Source organism: Salmo salar, chromosome 12 (assembly GCF_965601325.2).
Source record: "Salmo salar chromosome 12, fSalSal1, whole genome shotgun sequence".
Lineage (NCBI taxonomy): Eukaryota > Metazoa > Chordata > Actinopteri > Salmoniformes > Salmonidae > Salmo > Salmo salar.
Window position 1 is genome coordinate 7004657 of NC_138302.1, and position 21734 is coordinate 7026390.

Here is a 21734-nt window from a genome sequence, read left to right on the forward strand (position 1 = left end):
CTACTACTACCACATGGACAGGCTGACTACTACTACCACATGGACAGGCTGACTACTACTACCACATGGACAGGCTGACTACTACGACCACATGGACAGGCTGACTACTACGACCACATGGACAGGCTGACTACTACCACCACATGGACAGGCTGACTACTACTACCACATGGACAGGCTGCTACTACCACATGGACAGACTGACTACTACTACCACATGGACAGGCTGACTACTACTACCACATGGACAGAATGACTACTACTACCACATGGACAGGCTGACTACTACTACCACATGGACAGGCTGACTACTACTACCACATGGACAGACTGACTACTACTACCACATGGACAGACTGACTACTACCACCACATGGACAGACTGACTACTACCATCACATGGACAGACTGACTACTACCACCACATGGACAGACTGACTACCACCACATGGACAGGCTGACTACTACCACCACATGGACAGGCTGACTACTACTACCACATGGACAGGCTGACTACTACCACATGGACAGGCTGACTACTACTACCACATGGACAGGCACTTCATTAGTGTGTTTGTGTCAGACTGACTACTGTCACATGGACAGACTGACTACTGTCACATGGACAGACTGACTACTACCACATGGACAGGCTGACTACTACTACATGGACAGGCTGACTACTACTACCACATGGACAGACTGACTACTACTACCACATGGACAGACTGACTACTACTACCACATGGACAGGCTGACTACTACTACCACATGGACAGGCTGACTACTACTACCACATGGACAGGCTGACTACTGTCACATGGACAGACTGACTACTACCACATGGACACACTTCATTAGTGAGTTTGTGTCAGACTGACTACTGTCACATGGACAGACTGACTACTGTCACATGGACAGACTGACTACTGTCACATGGACAGGCTGACTACTACTCCCACATGGACAGACTGACTACTCCCACATGGACAGGCTGACTACTCCCACATGGACAGGCTGACTACTACCACATGGACAGGCTGACTACTACCACATGGACAGACTGACTACTACTACCACATGGACAGACTGACTACTACTACCACATGGACAGACTGACTACTACTACCACATGGACAGACTGACTACTACTACCACATGGACAGACTGACTACTACTACCACATGGACAGGCTGACTACTACTACCACATGGACAGAATGACTACTACTACCACATGGACAGACTGACTACTACTACCACATGGACAGGCTGACTACTACTACCACATGGACAGGCTGACTACTACTACCACATGGACAGGCTGACTACTACTACCACATGGACAGGCTGACTACTACTACCACATGGACAGGCTGACTACTACTACCACATGGACAGACTGACTACTACTACCACATGGACAGACTGACTACTACTACCACATGGACAGACTGACTACTACTACCACATGGACAGACTGACTACTACTACCACATGGACAGACTGACTACTACTACCACATGGACAGACTGACTACTACTACCACATGGACAGGCTGACTACTACTACCACATGGACAGGCTGACTACTACTACCACATGGACAGACTGACTACTACTACCACATGGACAGAATGACTACTACTACCACATGGACAGACTGACTACTACCACATGGACAGACTGACTACTACTACCACATGGACAGACTGACTACTACTACCACATGGACAGACTGACTACTACTACCACATGGACAGGCTGACTACTACTACCACATGGACAGGCTGACTACTACTACCACATGGACAGGCTGACTACTACTACCACATGGACAGGCTGACTACTACTACCACATGGACAGGCTGACTACTACTACCACATGGACAGGCGGACTACTACGACCACATGGACAGGCTGACTACTACGACCACATGGACAGGCTGACTACTACGACCACATGGACAGGCTGACTACTACGACCACATGGACAGGCTGACTACTGCTACCACATGGACAGACTGACTACTACACACACATGGACAGACTGACTACTACCCGCCACATGGACAGACTGACTACTACCACATGTGACAGGCTGACTACTGCCACCACATGGACAGGCTGACTACTACTACCACATGGACAGGCTGACTACTACCACATGGACAGACTGACTACTACTACCACATGGACAGGCTGACTACTACCACATGGACAGACTGACTACTACCACCACATGGACAGACTGACTACTACTACCACATGGACAGACTGACTACTACTACCACATGGACAGACTGACTACTACTACCACATGGACAGACTGACTACTACTACCACATGGACAGACTGACTACTACTACCACATGGACAGACTGACTACTACCACCACATGGACAGACTGACTACTACCACCACATGGACAGACGGACTACTACTACCACATGGACAGGATGACTACTACTACCACATGGACAGGCTGACTACTACTACCACATGGACAGGCTGACTACTACTACCACATGGACAGGCTGACTACTACTACCACATGGACAGACTGACTACTACTACCACATGGACAGGCTGACTACTACCACCACATGGACAGCCTGACTACTACTACCACATGGACAGGCTGACTACTACCACATGGACAGGCTGACTACTACTACCACATGGACAGGCACTTCATTAGTGTGTTTGTGTCAGACTGACTACTGTCACATGGACAGACTGACTACTGTCACATGGACAGACTGACTACTACCACATGGACAGGCTGACTACTACTACATGGACAGGCTGACTACTACTACCACATGGACAGACTGACTACTACTACCACATGGACAGGCTGACTACTACTACCACATGGACAGGCTGACTACTGTCACATGGACAGACTGACTACTACCACATGGACACACTTCATTAGTGAGTTTGTGTCAGACTGACTACTGTCACATGGACAGACTGACTACTGTCACATGGACAGACTGACTACTGTCACATGGACAGGCTGACTACTACTACCACATGGACAGACTGACTACTCCCACATGGACAGGCTGACTACTACCACATGGACAGGCTGACTACTACCACATGGACAGACTGACTACTACTACCACATGGACAGACTGACTACTACTACCACATGGACAGACTGACTACTACTACCACATGGACAGACTGACTACTACTACCACATGGACAGACTGACTACTACTACCACATGGACATGCTGACTACTACTACCACATGGACATGCTGACTACTACTACCACATGGACAGGCTGACTACTACTACCACATGGACAGGCTGACTACTACTACCACATGGACAGGCTGACTACTACTACCACATGGACAGGCTGACTACTACTACCACATGGACAGGCTGACTACTACTACCACATGGACAGGCTGACTACTACTACCACATGGACAGGCTGACTACTACTACCACATGGACAGGCTGACTACTACTACCACATGGACAGGCTGACTACTACTACCACATGGACAGGCTGACTACTACTACCACATGGACAGGCTGACTACTACTACCACATGGACAGACTGACTACTACCACCACATGGACAGACTGACTACTACTACCACATGGACAGACTGACTACTACCATCACATGGACAGACTGACTACTACCATCACATGGACAGACTGACTACTACCATCACATGGACAGACTGACTACTACCATCACATGGACAGACTGACTACTACCATCACATGGACAGACTGACTACTACCATCACATGGACAGACTGACTACTACTACCACATGGACAGACTGACTACTACTACCACATGGACAGACTGACTACTACTACCACATGGACAGACTGACTACTACTACCACATGGACAGACTGACTACTACTACCACATGGACAGACTGACTACTACTATCACATGGACAGACTGACTACTACTATCACATGGACAGACTGACTACTACTACCACATGGACAGACTGACTACTACCACATGGACAGACTGACTACTACTGTCACATGGACAGACTGACTACTACTGTCACATGGACAGACTGACTACTGCCACATGGACAGGCTGACTACTACTACCACATGGACAGGCTGACTACTACTACCACATGGACAGGCTGACTACTACTACCACATGGACAGAATGACTACTACTACCACATGGACAGGCTGACTACTACTACCACATGGACAGGCTGACTACTACTACCACATGGACAGGCTGACTACTACTACCACATGGACAGACTGACTACTACTACCACATGGACAGACTGACTACTACCATCACATGGACAGACTGACTACTACCATCACATGGACAGACTGACTACTACCATCACATGGACAGACTGACTACTACCATCACATGGACAGACTGACTACTACCATCACATGGACAGACTGACTACTACCATCACATGGACAGACTGACTACTACTACCACATGGACAGACTGACTACTACTACCACATGGACAGACTGACTACTACTACCACATGGACAGACTGACTACTACTATCACATGGACAGACTGACTACTACTACCACATGGACAGACTGACTACTACTGTCACATGGACAGACTGACTACTACTGTCACATGGACAGACTGACTACTACTGTCACATGGACAGACTGACTACTGTCACATGGACAGACTGAGTACTGTCACATGGACAGACTGAGTACTGTCACATGGACAGGCTGACTACTACTACCACATGGACAGACTGACTACTACCACATGGACACGCTGACTACTACCACATGGACAGGCTGACTACTACCACATGGACAGGCTGACTACTACCACATGGACAGACTGACTACTACTACCACATGGACAGACTGACTACTACTACCACATGGACAGAATGACTACTACTACCACATGGACAGAATGACTACTACTACCACATGGACAGACTGACTACTACTACCACATGGACAGACTGACTACTACTACCACATGGACAGGCTGACTACTACTACCACATGGACAGGCTGACTACTACTACCACATGGACAGGCTGACTACTACTACCACATGGACAGGCTGACTACTACTACCACATGGACAGGCTGACTACTACTACCACATGGACAGGCTGACTACTACTACCACATGGACAGACTGACTACTACTACCACATGGACAGACTGACTACCATCACATGGACAGACTGACTACTACCATCACATGGACAGACTGACTACTACCATCACATGGACAGACTGACTAGTACCACCACATGGACAGACTGACTAGTACCACCACATGGACAGACTGACTACTGTCACATGGACAGACTGACTACTGTCACATGGACAGACTGAGTACTGTCACATGGACAGACTGACTACTACCACATGGACAGGCTGACTACTACTACCACATGGACAGGCTGACTACTACTACCACATGGACAGACTGACTACTACTACCACATGGACAGACTGACTACTACCACATGGACAGGCTGACTACTACCACATGGACACGCTGACTACTACCACATGGACAGGCTGACTACTACCACATGGACAGGCTGACTACCACCACATGGACAGACTGACTACTACCATCACATGGACAGACTGACTACTACCACCACATGGACAGACTGACTACTACTACCACATGGACAGACTGACTACTACTACCACATGGACAGACTGACTACTACTATCACATGGACAGACTGACTACTACTACCACATGGACAGACTGACTACTACTGTCACATGGACAGACTGACTACTACTGTCACATGGACAGACTGACTACTGTCACATGGACAGACTGACTACTGTCACATGGACAGACTGAGTACTGTCACATGGACAGACTGACTACTACCACATGGACAGGCTGACTACTACTACCACATGGACAGGCTGACTACTACTACCACATGGACAGACTGACTACTACCACATGGACAGGCTGACTACTACGACATGGACAGGCTGACTACTACGACATGGACACGCTGACTACTACCACATGGACAGGCTGACTACTACCACATGGACAGGCTGACTACTACTACCACATGGACAGACTGACTACTACTACCACATGGACAGGCTGACTACTACTACCACATGGACAGACTGACTACTACTACCACATGGACATGCTGACTACTACTACCACATGGACAGGCTGACTACTACTACCACATGGACAGGCTGACTACTACTACCACATGGACAGACTGACTACTACTACCACATGGACAGAATGACTACTACCATCACATGGACAGAATGACTACTACTACCACATGGACAGGCTGACTACTACTACCACATGGACAGACTGACTACTACCACATGGACAGGCTGACTACTACTACCACATGGACAGGCTGACTACTACTACCACATGGACAGACTGACTACTACTACCACATGGACAGACTGACTACTACTACCACATGGACAGACTGACTACTACTACCACATGGACAGACTGACTACTACTACCACATGGACAGACTGACTACTACTACCACATGGACAGACTGACTACTACTACCACATGGACAGGCTGACTACTACTACCACATGGACAGACTGACTACTACTACCACATGGACAGACTGACTACTACTACCACATGGACAGGCTGACTACTACTACCACATGGACAGACTGACTACTACTACCACATGGACAGACTGACTACTACTACCACATGGACAGACTGACTACTACTACCACATGGACAGGCTGACTACTAACACATGGACAGACTGACTACTACCACATGGACAGACTGACTACTACTACCACATGGACAGACTGACTACTACTACCACATGGACAGACTGACTACTACTACCACATGGACAGACTGACTACTACTACCACATGGACAGACTGACTACTACCACCACATGGACAGACTGACTACTACCACATGGACAGACTGACTACTACTACCACATGGACAGAATGACTACTACTACCACATGGACAGACTGACTACTACTACCACATGGACAGGCTGACTACTACTACCACATGGACAGGCTGACTACTACTACCACATGGACAGACTGACTACTACTACCACATGGACAGACTGACTACTACTACCACATGGACAGACTGACTACTACTACCACATGGACAGGCTGACTACTACTACCACATGGACATGCTGACTACTACTACCACATGGACAGAATGACTACTACTACCACATGGACAGGCTGACTACTACTACCACATGGACAGACTGACTACTACTACCACATGGACAGAATGACTACTACTACCACATGGACAGACTGACTACTACTACCACATGGACAGACTGACTACTACTACTACATGGACAGGCTGACTACTACTACCACATGGACAGACTGACTACTACTACCACATGGACAGACTGACTACTACTACCACATGGACATGCTGACTACTACTACCACATGGACAGACTGACTACTACTACCACATGGACAGACTGACTACTACTACCACATGGACAGACTGACTACTACTACCACATGGACAGACTGACTACTACTACCACATGGACAGACTGACTACTACCACCACATGGACAGACTGACTACTACCACCACATGGACAGACTGCACTACCATCACATGGACAGACTGACTACTACCATCACATGGACAGACTGACTACTACCATCACATGGACAGACTGACTACTACCATCACATGGACAGACTGACTACTACCATCACATGGACAGACTGACTACTACTATCACATGGACAGGCTGACTACTACTACCACATGGACAGGCTGACTACTACCACCACATGGACAGGCTGACTACTACCACCACATGGACAGGCTGACTACTACCACCACATGGACAGGCGGACTACTACCACCACATGGACAGGCGGACTACTACCACCACATGGACAGGCGGACTACTACCACCACATGGACAGACGGACTACTACCACCACATGGACAGACGGACTACTACCACCACATGGACAGACGGACTACTACCACCACATGGACAGACTGACTACTACCACCACATGGACAGACTGACTACTACCACCACATGGACAGACTGACTACTACCACCACATGGACAGACTGACTACTACCACCACATGGACAGACTGACTACTACCACCACATGGACAGACTGACTACTACCACCACATGGACAGACTGACTACTACCACCACATGGACAGACTGACTACTACCACCACATGGACAGGCTGACTACTACCACCACATGGACAGACTGACTACTACCACCACATGGACAGACTGACTACTACCACCACATGGACAGACTGACTACTACTACCACATGGACAGACTGACTACTACCACATGGACAGACCTCATTAGTGTGTTTGAGGGGAGCATGCTGTTTATTTAGTCAGGCAATGCCCACATTATTCTGACATATTTTAGAATGTTAATTATGTGAACGTCAATGCAGAATGCCATTGGGTAGTTAAATAAAAATAAAATACACATTATTGTTAAAGTGGTAGGCTAATGCATATGTTTTTAGCATACGTTTTGGGAGGAGTTTTTATCCTATATGCTGTTACAACAATTGAACCTAAAATATAGGTCCTTGAAAATTACAATGAAGTGCTTGGAAAAAGTCCTTGAATTTGACTTGCCAATATCTTTATTTATTTATTTATTTTACCCTAATTTAACTAGGCAAGTCAGTTAAGAACAAATTCTTATTTTCAATGACGGCCTTGTTCAATTAGCTGCCTTGTTCAGGGACAGAACAACAGATTTTTGCCTTGTCAGCTCAGGGATTTGATCTTTCAAGCTTTCGGTTTCATGTCCAACGCTCTAACCACTAGGCTACCTGCCGCCACGTGAACCCTGTATAGTCTACTTACTCAGCCCGCAAATGAAAGATAAAATAATCTGCTATTGATATTATAGCAGATTATTTTACACATCACTCACTTTCCTGTCAGATCTGGGCCAGTAAATTTCAGTTGGCACTGGCCCGGTGCCACTGGTAAATGTACCTGAATGTTGAACCATGTGTGTGCGTGTAGGGTCTATATGTCTACCACTCCGTGTAGCCGTTAGCGATGCTAATGTATTCAGGTAAGACTGAAAGACAATTACAAGGTAACTACAAAGTAGCCTATGCCTACCTGGAAGAATCGTGATTATTTGCATCAATGCATTGGCCATGCACCTCTGGCCTGCTGGCCCCCCTACCTCTGAGGAAGCACAGTTCCCGCTCAGCCCAGTCAAAACTGTTCGCTGCTCTGGCACCCCAATGGTGGAACAAGCTCCCTCACGACGCCAGAACAGCGGAGTCAATCACCACCTTCCGGAGACACCTGAAACCCCACCTCTTTAAGGAATACCTAGGATAGGATAAAGTAATCCTTCTAACCCCCCCCCCCCCCCCTTAAAAGATTTAGATGCACTATTGTAAAGTGGTTGTTCCACTGGATATCATAAGGTGAATGCACCAATTTGTAAGTCGCTCTGGATAAGAGCGTCTGCTAAATGACTTAAATGTAAATGTAAATTTGTTTTGAAAACTCCCATCACAACTGCGCTACAGAAACACTGCTAGACAAACAAGAATGCCTGGCTGGTGGCACTAGAATTAAAGGGTAACTACACACAAAAATAAATATATTGCAGATTTTTTCCCCCAAAATAAATTTCTTCTGATGTGGTTAAAGTTGTGGATTGAGAACATTCAATATTGTTTTTCTATTTAAGTGTGATTTTGAGAGGCCGAAAACCTGGGGGAAAAAATGGGGAAATCAGTCCCCACGTTTTTGTTTTGGTGTCGTGGTATCTCTTTTCTTTGCTGTTACAGTAAATCAATGTAAGAACACAGGGGAATGCTAATTTAACAGATGGCTAGTCATTATTAGCCTGGTTATATTATGGGACACAGGCCAGGTCATTATAAATGATCACATTTAATTGAGGGAACATGTGGTTACTATCACTGTTGTGGTTGTCTCACCAAGCTACCTTAAGATGGATGCACTAACTGTAAGTTGCTCTGAATAGTGACCATACTATTCCCTTAAAGCCACACAGTGTAAAATACATGGGTCATATAAACAATAGAGCACATGCATCACATGCTAAGAGCACTTGACTGTAAGTCTCTCTGGATAAGAGGGTCCGCTAAATGACTAAAATGTACGTGGAGATTTCATTCAGGTCTCCCTGTTTAACCACTCTGTTTGTCTTTAGCAGAAGAGAGACCCGACTCAGAGGAACCGGAGACGTCTGAACCAGCGAGACGACACCACTGTTCACAGTGTGGAAAGAGTTTTACCCATTTGGGGAGCCTTAAAAACCACAAGAGAACACATGCAGAGAAGAAGTCTTACAACTGCTCTCAGTGTGGAAAGAGTTTTAGCTGGTCTGGGCAACTGAAAGAACATGAGAGAATACACACAGGAGTGAAGCCTCACCAGTGCTCCCAGTGTGGAAAGAGATTTTTCAAGTCATCACATCTGAACGAGCATAAGAGAATACACACAGGAGAAAAAACATTCCAATGCTCTCAGTGTGGAAGGACATTTTCCCGATCAGGGGACCTGAAATCACATGAAAGAATACACACAGGGGAAAAGCCTTATCACTGCTCTCAATGCGGAAAGAGTTTTACCCGCTTAGGGAACCAAAAAATGCATGAGAGAATACACACAGGAGTGAAGCCTTACCACTGCTCACAGTGTGAAAAGAGTTTTGCAAAGTTAGGGAACCTTAAAATACATAAAAGAATACACACAGGAGAAAAACCATTCCAATGCTCTCAGTGTGGAAAGACATTTTCACGATCAGGGGACTTGAAATCACATGAAAGAATACACACAGGGGAAAAGCCTTATCACTGTTCCCATTGTAAAAGTAGTTTTAGCGGGTCAGGGCAACTGAACGAGCATGAGAGAACACACACAGGAGTGAAGCCTTACCACTGCTCCCAGTGTGGAAAGAGTTTTAGAAGGTTGGGGTCCCTTAAATCACATAAGATGTATACACACACAGGAGAAAAGCCATGTAACTTCTCCCAGAGTGAAAAAAATAAGTATGTGTCATTAGGGGACATGAAAAAGCATGAGAGAACACACTCTGTAGGGAAGCCTTTCCAATGCTCTCAGTGTGGAAAGGGATTTATCCAGTCATCGCATCTGAAAGTGCATAAGAGAATACACACAAGAGAGAAGCCATTCCAATGCTTGCAGTGTGGAAAGAGTTATACCCGGTTAGGGAACTTGAAAACGCATGAGATGACACACACAGGAGAGAAGCCATTCCAATGCCGTCAGTGTGGAAAGAGTTATACCCGGTTAGGGAACTTGAAAACGCATGAGATGACACACACAGGAGAGAAGCCATTCCAATGCCGTCAGTGTGGAAAGCGGTTTACCTGGTTAGGGAACCTGAGAATGCACAAAGTGACACATAAAGTAGGATAGCCTCACCTTTTCACACTGGGAAAAGAGGGTTTTGTTCATTTAAAGGGCTTGAAAGAGCATGAGAAAGTACATACACAGGAGGAGAAGACATACCACTGCTCTCATAGCCCAAATACATCGTCAAAGGACCTGAAATCACATGAGAGAAAAGTGTTCTGACTTACGTTTTTCATTAAGAATTTTTGTTTTTGGTTGTGACATGAAATCTAATTGTATATATAAAATCATACTCACAATTTGGCCTACATTTGTTTTTAGTTTTTAATCTCCAGACATGGTCATGTGATAGGGGCAGTATTACTGTATTTATCCCCAAGGATACAGTCATGTGAACGGGGCAGTATTACTGTATTCATGGTCATATCTCAAATCTGATTTAATCAAATGAAATGTGTAGTTGGTTTTGATTATAAACATTGATTGAATGGATACAAATGTGGATGTTAATTTGATGATTTGGATATTTCAAAATGTAGATTAATATAATTCAGATTTCTTTATTCTAACCTTGAAACCACTTGAATTTAGTTGTTGTTGTGTTTCATTGACTTAATTTGTGTACTAGTCATCAAGGAATATGAAAATGTGATAATGTTGTTCTGATGTTGACATTGGACATTAAAAACATTCAATACCTCATGAATGATCCCATCAGTATTATTAAAACATTCACTACCTCATGAATGTTCCCATCAGAATTATTAAAACATTCACTACCTCATGAATGATCCCATCAGTATTATTAAAACATTCACTAGCTCATGAATGTTCCCATCAGTATTATTAAAACATTCACTACCTCATGAATGTTCCCATCAGTATTATTAAAACATTCACTACCTCATGAATGTTCCCATCAGTATTATTAAAACATTCACTCCTCATGAATGTTCCCATCAGTATTATTAAAACATTCACTACCTCATGAATGTTCCCATCAGTATTATTAAAACACTCACTACCTCATGAATGTTCCCATCAGTATTATTAAAACATTCACTACCTCATGAATGTTCCCATCAGTATTATTGCACTATGTCAGAAAAACAGGTGCTGATTATAAAAAGGACTTGATTAATGCAACAGTTTTTTCTGAATAGTGTAGGCTGTTAGTCTGATGATGGTAGTGTGGTGCTGGGGAGTAGTTCTCTAGAAGTTATAGCATATGTATGAAGGTGCATTAACTCTGGAGAACCTTAAAGGTGAGCAGCACAATCTGACATTTGATCCTAAACAGGAAGCCAATAGAGGTTGAATAAAACAGGAAGCCAATAGAGGTTGAATAAAACAGGGGTGATGTTTTTTTTCTCGTCTGGGAAGAAGCCTTACTGGGATTCCTGTCAGCAGTAGTCAAGAACGACCTGATTGGAACGGTGTTACGCAGGTGGAAAAATTACACTTTATTAATGTTGCTTCAAATGAGAAAGTGCGCATCTTCTTCTGTGCACTTTCAGAGCCAATAAGCAGAAGGTCTGTTTTGCTGAAATTAAGTTTAACTGCCTCCGTCTTTTGATTGCATCTAAACAGTTTGTCAGTTTGGTTCTCAGTGTCCTCATCTAGACAGTCTGTCAGTTTGGTTATTGAAGTCTCAGTGTCCTCAACCAGACAGTCTGTCAGTTTGGTTCTCAGTGTCCTCATCTAGACATTTTGTCAGTTTGGTTACTGAAGTCTCCGCCATATCAAGACAGTCTGTCAGTCTGGTTCTCAGTGTCCTCATCTAGACAGTCTGTCAGTTTGGTTCTCAGTGTCCTCATCTAGACAGTCTGTCAGTCTGGTTCTGTGTCCTCATCTAGACAGTCTGTCAGTTTGGTTCTCAGTGTCCTCATCTAGACAGTCTGTCAGTTTGGTTATTGAAGTCTCAGTGTCCTCATCTAGACAGTCTGTCAGTTTGGTTACTGAAGTCTCAGTGTCCTCAACCAGACAGTCTGTCAGTTTGGTTCTTGAAGTCTCAGTGTCCTCATCTAGACAGTCTGTCAGTTTGGTTACTGAAGTCTCAGTGTCCTGAACCAGACAGTCTGTCAGTTTGGTTCTCAGTGTCCTCATCTAGACAGTCTGTCAGTTTGGTTATTGAAGTCTCAGTGTCCTCAACCAGACAGTCTGTCAGTTTGGTTCTCAGTGTCCTCATCTAGACATGTTGTCAGTTTGGTTACTGAAGTCTCCGCCATATCAAGACAGTCTGTCAGTCTGGTTCTCAGTGTCCTCATCTAGACAGTCTGTCAGTTTGGTTCTCAGTGTCCTCATCTAGACAGTCTGTCAGTTTGGTTATTGAAGTCTCAGTGTCCTCATCTAGACAGTCTGTCAGTTTGGTTACTGAAGTCTCAGTGTCCTCAACCAGACAGTCTGTCAGTTTGGTTATTGAAGTCTCAGTGTCCTCATCTAGACAGTCTGTCAGTTTGGTTACTGAAGTCTCAGTGTCCTCAACCAGACAGTCTGTCAGTTTGGTTCTTGAAGTCTCAGTGTCCTCATCTAGACAGTCTGTCAGTTTGGTTACTGAAGTCTCAGTGTCCTGAACCAGACAGTCTGTCAGTTTGGTTCTCAGTGTCCTCATCTAGACAGTCTGTCAGTTTGGTTATTGAAGTCTCAGTGTCCTCAACCAGACAGTCTGTCAGTTTGGTTCTCAGTGTCCTCATCTAGACAGTTTGTCAGTTTGGTTACTAAAGTCTCAGTGTCCTCAACCAGACAGTCTGTCAGTTTGGTTCTTGAAGTCTCCGCCATATCAAGACAGTCTGTCAGTCTGGTTCTCAGTGTCCTCATCTAGACAGTCTGTCAGTGTGGTTCTTGAAGTCTCAATGTGAGTCTTTGTGCTCACATATATTTATGTCAGCAGCATAAAAATGAAAGTTCAATCCAAATCTTCAGATTAGTATCCGAAGCCCTGGTAATTAATGTGAATTTGCCTTGAATGCAGATGTATAGTAGATATAAATTAGGTTATAAATTCACAATCATTAAAAATGAGCTGAACTAATCAATTAACACATGCTTCTCTTTGTATGTCTCAATATAATATTATTTAAAATGAAAGAAATTTAAAAATAAACTGAAAGTATGGCAATAAAATGTACTTTTATTTTGCAGTCAGTAGATTCTGTATGTCTCAATATATTATTATTTAATGAAAGAAATAAACCTAATGTATTGTAATAAAATATATCGATTTTTTCCAGTCAGACAATGGTGCTAGTGTGACGTACAATATTTAATTTAAGCAATAAGGCATGAAAACCTGTGTGTTATCGTGAAAAACACAAGACTATGGGCTGTTCTTAAGATAACAGCCGAGAAACAGCCTTTAAGAGTGTTCGGAAGACTGTTGCTAAAATGGAATCGAGTTATCTTCAATTTTGTCCGTAAATTTATCGCATCCACGTTCTCAAAATTCCCGACTCTGTTGGGCTGTCACTAGTTACCACAGCCACAAAGTCCCAGAGCAGAAGTTGATCCCAGCGCCGAACGCCAATGAGAGCTGGGGTTTCTGGGATATCATTTTCAAATCTAGAAAAATACTACATTCTTGCCAGAGGGAACTTCAAAAACACCTGTACACACATAGTGACGCATTACACACATAGTTACCCAGTGAAGGTTTACATTTGCTCTACACTAAAAGCATTGTGAATGTGGCTTTCAATTACTCTTCATTGAATTTAGCCTACTGTTAAATAATGAAACAGTGTACATTTTGGAGCAATAACCTTCTTAAACATGCTTACTTAAAACGACAAACATTGGTCAACAATAGAAGATACAATGGTGTAGCAGTGTATTCACAGGGGGTAATAGTGTAGTAGGGTATTCACAGGGGGTAATGGTGTAGTAGGGTATTCACATGGGGTAATAGTGTAGTAGGGTATTCACAGGGGGTAATAGTGTAGTAGGGTATTCACAGGGGTAATAGTGTAGTAGGGTATTCTCATGGGGTAATAGTGTAGGAGGGTATTCTCATGGGGTAATAGTGTAGTAGGGTATTCTCATGGGGTAATAGTGTAGTAGGGTATTCACATGGGGTAATAGTGTAGTAGGGTATTCTCATGGGGTAATAGTGTAGTAGGGTATTCTCATGGGGTAATAGTGTAGTAGGGTATTCACATGGGGTAATAGTGTAGTAGGGTATTCACAGGGGTAATAGTGTAGTAGGGTATTCTCAGGGGGTAATAGTGTAGTAGGGTATTCTCATGGGGTAATAGTGTAGTAGGGTATTCACAGGGGTAATAGTGTAGTAGGGTATTCACATGGGGTAATAGTGTAGTAGGGTATTCACAGGGAGTCATTCAGGGCAGGTGGGGCATAGCACATTTTTGAAACGTTTTTGTTTTAGTTTTTTGGGGAATTAATACGTGTCACATATCAGTTTGCAAACAATGTAAAATAAATAAATCATTGAGTTAATAAAGCCACATCCAAACATGGTGTCCTTTTTTGCCTTCTTGAGAAAGGCAGGTGTTCCAAAATGCAGGTGTTTCAGCCCAGCTCAGATCTCTCTGTGGTGGTGGAGCAGCCAGTGGAAAATACGGAGCCTAGGGGTTGGTAATGTTCTCTAGTTGCGCCGTTATTGGCTCAGTGTTCTGTCACTCATGGGGACACATTTTTTTCAACGTAAATGGCCTAAGTGAACTATCTTTGCTGGAGCCAAAGATGATCTGCTATCAACCTGGTCTCAGAGCATTTCGTATTATTTTATACGTAAATCCGGGACACTCCGTTTATTATGATATGTCACGTTTCGTATGGTATGTATTCATTTCTGGATATCCATCATCCATTTCGTATGATATGTTACGAATTACAATATGTTACGAATTTCGCAAAACTTACTATATGTTCCAAATTTTGCTAAATGTATGACATGTAATGGATTCTAGTTAGGTAGCTTCTAGCTGGCTAACGTTAGCTACGGGCTAAAGGATTAAGGCTAGGAGATGGATTAGCTAAAAGGGTTAAGTTAATGTTAGCTACGTAGATAACTCTAATGCTAGCTAGGTGGCTAAACGTTAGTTAGGCTAGGGGTTAGGGTTAAGGTTGGTTAAAAGTTAGGTTAAAGGGTTAGAGGAAGGGTTAGCTATCATGCTAAGTAGTTACAAAGTAGCTAAAAAGTCGTAAGTAGTTGCAAAGTTGCTAAAATGCTAAAGTTGTCCATGATGAGATTTGAACTCACAACCCTTGTGTTGCTACATTTGTGTTGCTAGACCTTCGTCTTGTACGCCCACCTATCCACCCTGACCAACCACTTTCGTTTTTAGCCTTAACCATCTGTCTTATGTAACCATACTAAACGTAACATATCATACTAATTTGGGTGTCCCGGATTTACATTTAATATGTTACGTCTAATCTACGAGACCAGGAGATTATATTATATATCTTTTATACTCAGTCGCTACTTGCGAGCCTTGCAGGTGTTTCTAATTAATGAACAATGCCATGCTGGTGGGTAGTACCATTCAAATACACTGCTCCAAAAAATTAAGGGAACACTTAAACAACACAATGTAACTCCAAGTCAATCACACTTCTGTGAAATCAAACTGTCCACTTAGGAAGCAACACTGATTGACAATAAATTTCACATGCTGTTGTGCAAATGGAATAGACAACAGGTGGAAATTACAGGCAATTAGCAAGACACCCCCAATAAAGGAGTGGTTCTGCAGGTGGTGACCACAGACCACTTCTCAGTTCCTATGCTTCCTGGCTGATGTTTTGGTCACTTTTGAATGCTGGCGGTGCTTTCACTCTAGTGGTAGCATGAGACGGAGTCTACAACACACACAAGTGGCTCAGGTAGTGCAGCTCATCCAGGATGGCACATCAATGCGAGCTATGGCAAGAAGGTTTGCTGTGTCTGTCAGCGTAGTGTCCAGAGCATGGAGGCGCTACCAGGAGACAGGCCAGTACATCAGGAGACGTGGAGGAGGCCATAGGAGGGCAACAACCCAGCAGCAGGACCGCTACCTCCGCCTTTGTGCAAGGAGGAGCAGGAGGAGCACTGCCAGAGCCCTGCAAAATGACCTCCAGCAGGCCACAAATGTGCATGTGTCTGCTCAAACGGTCAGAAACAGACTCCATGAGGGTGGTATGAGGGCCCGACGTCCACAGGTGGGGGTTGTAGGTGCCCTTCCCTGTAGCTCAGTTGGTAGAGCATGGTGTTTGCAACGCCAGGGTTGTGGGTTCGATTCCCACGGGGGGCCAGCACAGAAAAAAAATGTATGAAATGAAATATATGCATTCACTACTGTAAGTCGCTCTGGATAAGAGCGTCTGCTAAATGACTAAAATGTAAAATGTTGTGCTTACAGCCCAACACCGTGCAGGACGTTTGGCATTTGCCAGAGAACACCAAGATTGGCAGATTCGCCACTGGCGCCCTGTGCTCTTCACAGATGAAAGCAGGTTCACACTGAGCACGTGACAGACGTGACAGAGTCTGGAGATGCCGTGGAGAACGTTCTGTTGCCTGCACATCCTCCAGCATGACCGGTTTGGTGGTGGGTCAGTCATGGTGTGGGGTGGCATTTCTTTGGGGGGCTGCACAGCCAGACAATCAGAATCATCGCTAACAGCTACACAGTGGTAGACAATCAGAATCATCGCTAACGGCTACACAGTGGTAGACAATCAGAATCATCGCTAACGGCTACACAGTGGTAGACAATCAGAATCATTGCTAACGGCTTCACATAGTGGTAGACAATCAGAATCATCGCTAACGGCTTCACATAGTGGTAGACAATCAGAATCATCGCTAACAGCTACACAGTGGTAGACAATCAGAATCATTGCTAACGGCTTCATATAGTGGTAGACAATCAGAATCATCGCTAACAGCTACACAGTGGTAGACAATCTCAGAGACAGAGGCATTTCCTCTCTGTTTCCTCTTCAGGCAGTAGAAGGAAAATGCAAATCACTAATTTAACAACAACTTCCAAGCAGTGGGCTTAGTACAACAACGCCAAATGTTTTTATGCAAATTATATCACCAACCAAAAAGGCAATTAGGAGACTGGAAGGGCAAAGGGGCATTTGTAAAGCCCTATCTGTCCACGTTTGGCAAAGTGGGCACTGCTTCATGTGGCGGCTCATCTAAATAGCCCATATGCCACTGGATGAGAGAAGTTTTCCTTGTTTTTGGCAGAATTATGTGCTGTGTTATTATGTGTTGTTGGCAGTGCGTCTTGGTAAATTTAGCTCGGAAAATGACGCGCTTCTCAATCTGCCTAATGGGCAGGTCAGCCTTGGAGGAAATGATTGGCTGTAAGAAGTAAGAGAAAACATAACATCTGGTTGTTTTTAAATGACTTCTTATGACGTTGTTTGCAGTAGTGGAAAAATTATCCAATTGTCATACTTGAGTAAAAGTAAATATACATTAAAAGAAAATGACTCAAGTAAAAGTGAAATTCACCCAGTAAAATACTACTTGAGTAAAAGTATAAAAGTATTTGGTTTTAAATGTACTTAAGTATCAAAAGTAAAAGTATGAATCATTTTAAATTCCTTATATTAAGCAAGCCAGATGGCACCATCTTCTTGTTTTTTACATTTACTGATAGCTAGGTGCACGCTCCAACACTCAGATATCATTTACAAACAAAGCATTTGTGTTTAGTGAATCTGCCAGATCAGGTAGCAGGGATGTTCTCTTGATAAGTGTGTGATTTGGACCATTTCCCTGTCCTGCTAAGCATTCAAAATGTAACAAGTACTTTTGGGTGTCAGGGAAACTGTATACATTTATTTTCTTTAGGAATGTAGTGAAGTAAAAGTAGTCAAAAACAGAAATAGTAAAGTAAAGCACACATACCAACAACAAAAAACTACTTAAATAGTACTTTAAAGTATTTTTACTTAAGTACTTTACACCACTGATCGTTTGCCATATTAAACAAAGTAATGGAGATTTTTCCAATCTGCGTTAGCCACTCCAGTCATTAGATGGCGATGTGAGTCTTTCAAACGCGTGACGTTTAATCTAGTGGACTGGACGGGAGGTTTCTTCAAAAGGCTACTGATTCAACCACTTCGGTGGTTTGCGAGCGAACATAAAACCGACTCATTGAAGCGAATTAATAGGTATATTAATCTCAGTGTGTTGAATGTAATTCTGTTTATTATCTATCGACCAGTCAATTTAAACGTGACGTATAATCTAGTGGAAGGGACGGGCAGCTTTTTCAACAGCAACAACGGCTACTGATTCAACCTTCTCGGTGGTTTTGCTAGCGAAACAGTGAGGCTAGTTAGACCACTAATATGTATATTAATGTCACTGTGTTGAACATAATTCTGTTTACGTATCTAAATGATCACATTTGTTCAATTGATACTGCAAAAGGCTAATGCTAACTAGCTAGCTAACAAACCCGGCCATGAGTTTACTAAATTACCCCCCTCTGCTAAAGAAGAGGAGAAATGCTGGGCGGAGAAAGAAGCTCTGGGGCTGAACATTGCCGTAAAAGGGGAAGAGGAGGATATTACAGTGAAATAACCTTTTGTAGTGAAAGCAGAATGAATAATGGAGAAGCAGACTGAATAAACGATTAACACCAGTGAGTGTTGTCGTAAAAACAGGTGCACAAACTATGCAGTTGTTGAACTAGGCTAATGTTAGCTCTTGATAACTCTTGGCAGCATTCTGTCTTCTCCCTACAGTTCTCAACAGTTACCTTCGCCCACGACTGCGTGATGTGAACTACAATCACGTGCTGTATTTTAACGTTAAGAAAGGTTAATCGCTTGCAATAAGTATTTCGAATCATATATCCCTTATCTTAAATCAGCGAGAAAGAATCCTTCAAATAGAAAATATACACTTTCTGTAGCAGTTACAGATCCATACAGCTACGGTGCCTTCATCCTACTAAACTACACTGTAGCAGTTACAGATCCATACAGCTATGGGGCCTCCATCCTACTAAACTACACTAGCAGTTACAGATCCATACAGCCATGGTGCCTCCATCCAACTAAATTACACTGTAGCAGTTACAGATCCATACAGCTATGGAGCCTCCATCCTACTAAACTACACTAGCAGTTACAGATCCATACAGCTATGGGGCCTCCATCCTACTAAATTACACTGTAGCAGTTACAGATCCATACAGCTATGGTGCCTCCATCCTACTAAATTACACTGTAGCAGTTACAGATCCATACAGCTATGGAGCCTCCATCCTACTAAACTACACTGTAGCAGTAACAGATCCATACAGCTATGGAGCCTCCATCCTACTAAACTACACTGTAGCAGTTACAGATCCATACAGCTATGGAGCCTCCATCCTACTAAACTACACTGTAGCAGTTACAGATCCATACAGCTATGGAGCCTCCATCCTACTAAACTACACTAGCAGTTACAGATCCATACAGCAATGGGGCCTCCATCCTACTAAACTACACTGTAGCAGTTACAGATCCATACAGCTACGGAGCCTCCATCCTACTAAACTACACTGTAGCAGTTACAGATCCATACAGCTATGGGGCCCCCACCCTACTAAACTACACTGTAGCAGTTACAGATCCATACAGCTATGGAGCCTCCATCCTTCTAAACTACACCAAAGCCACTCTTCCCGTTACACTTATATACACTACCGGTCAAAGGTTTGCACACACCTACTCATTCAAGGGATTTTTCTTTATTTTTACTATTTTCTACATTGTATAATAGTGAAGACATCAAAACAATGAAATAACACATATGGAATCATGTAGTAACCAAAAAAAGTGTTAAACAAATCAAAATATGTTTTATATTTGAGATTCTTCAAAGTAGCCACCCTTTGCCTTGATGACAGCTTTGCACATTTTTGGCATTCTCTCAACCAGCTTAATGAGGTAGTCACCTGGAATACATTTCAATTAACAGGTGTGACTTCTTCAAAGTTAATTTGTGGAATTTCTTTCCTTAATGCGTTTGAGCCAATCAGTTGTGTTGTGACACGGTAGGGGGGTATACAGAAGATGCCCTATTTGGTAAAAGTCCATATTATGGCAAGAACAACTCAAATAAGCAAAGAGAAATGACAGTCCATCATTACTTTAAGATATGAAGGTCAGTCAATCTGGATAATGTCAAGAACTTTGAAAGTTTCTTCAAGTGCAGTCGCAAAAACCATCAGGCGCTATGATGAAACTGTCTCTCATGAGGACCGCCACAGGAATGGAAGACCCAGAGTTACCAGCCTCAGAAATTGCAGCCCAAATAAATGCTTCACAAAGTTCA

At 43.7% G+C, this 21734-nt stretch overlaps 1 protein-coding gene across 2 annotated transcripts in view; it reads left to right on the forward strand.

The window, feature by feature from the left end:
* The window catches only part of LOC106591075 (uncharacterized), a 30438-nt gene extending 18299 nt beyond the window's left edge, over positions 1–12139 (forward strand). Inside the window, exon 2 of one of the 2 annotated variants that reach the window (XM_014182266.3) lies at positions 10269–12139. In XM_014182266.3, coding sequence (XP_014037741.3) covers positions 10269–11500 — 1232 coding nt within the window. In that variant the 3' untranslated portion in view covers positions 11501–12139. The remainder of the gene's footprint in view (positions 1–10268) is intronic. The other variant, XM_014182267.3, reaches the window with a different exon arrangement.
* The last annotated feature ends 9595 nt before the right edge of the window (positions 12140–21734 follow it).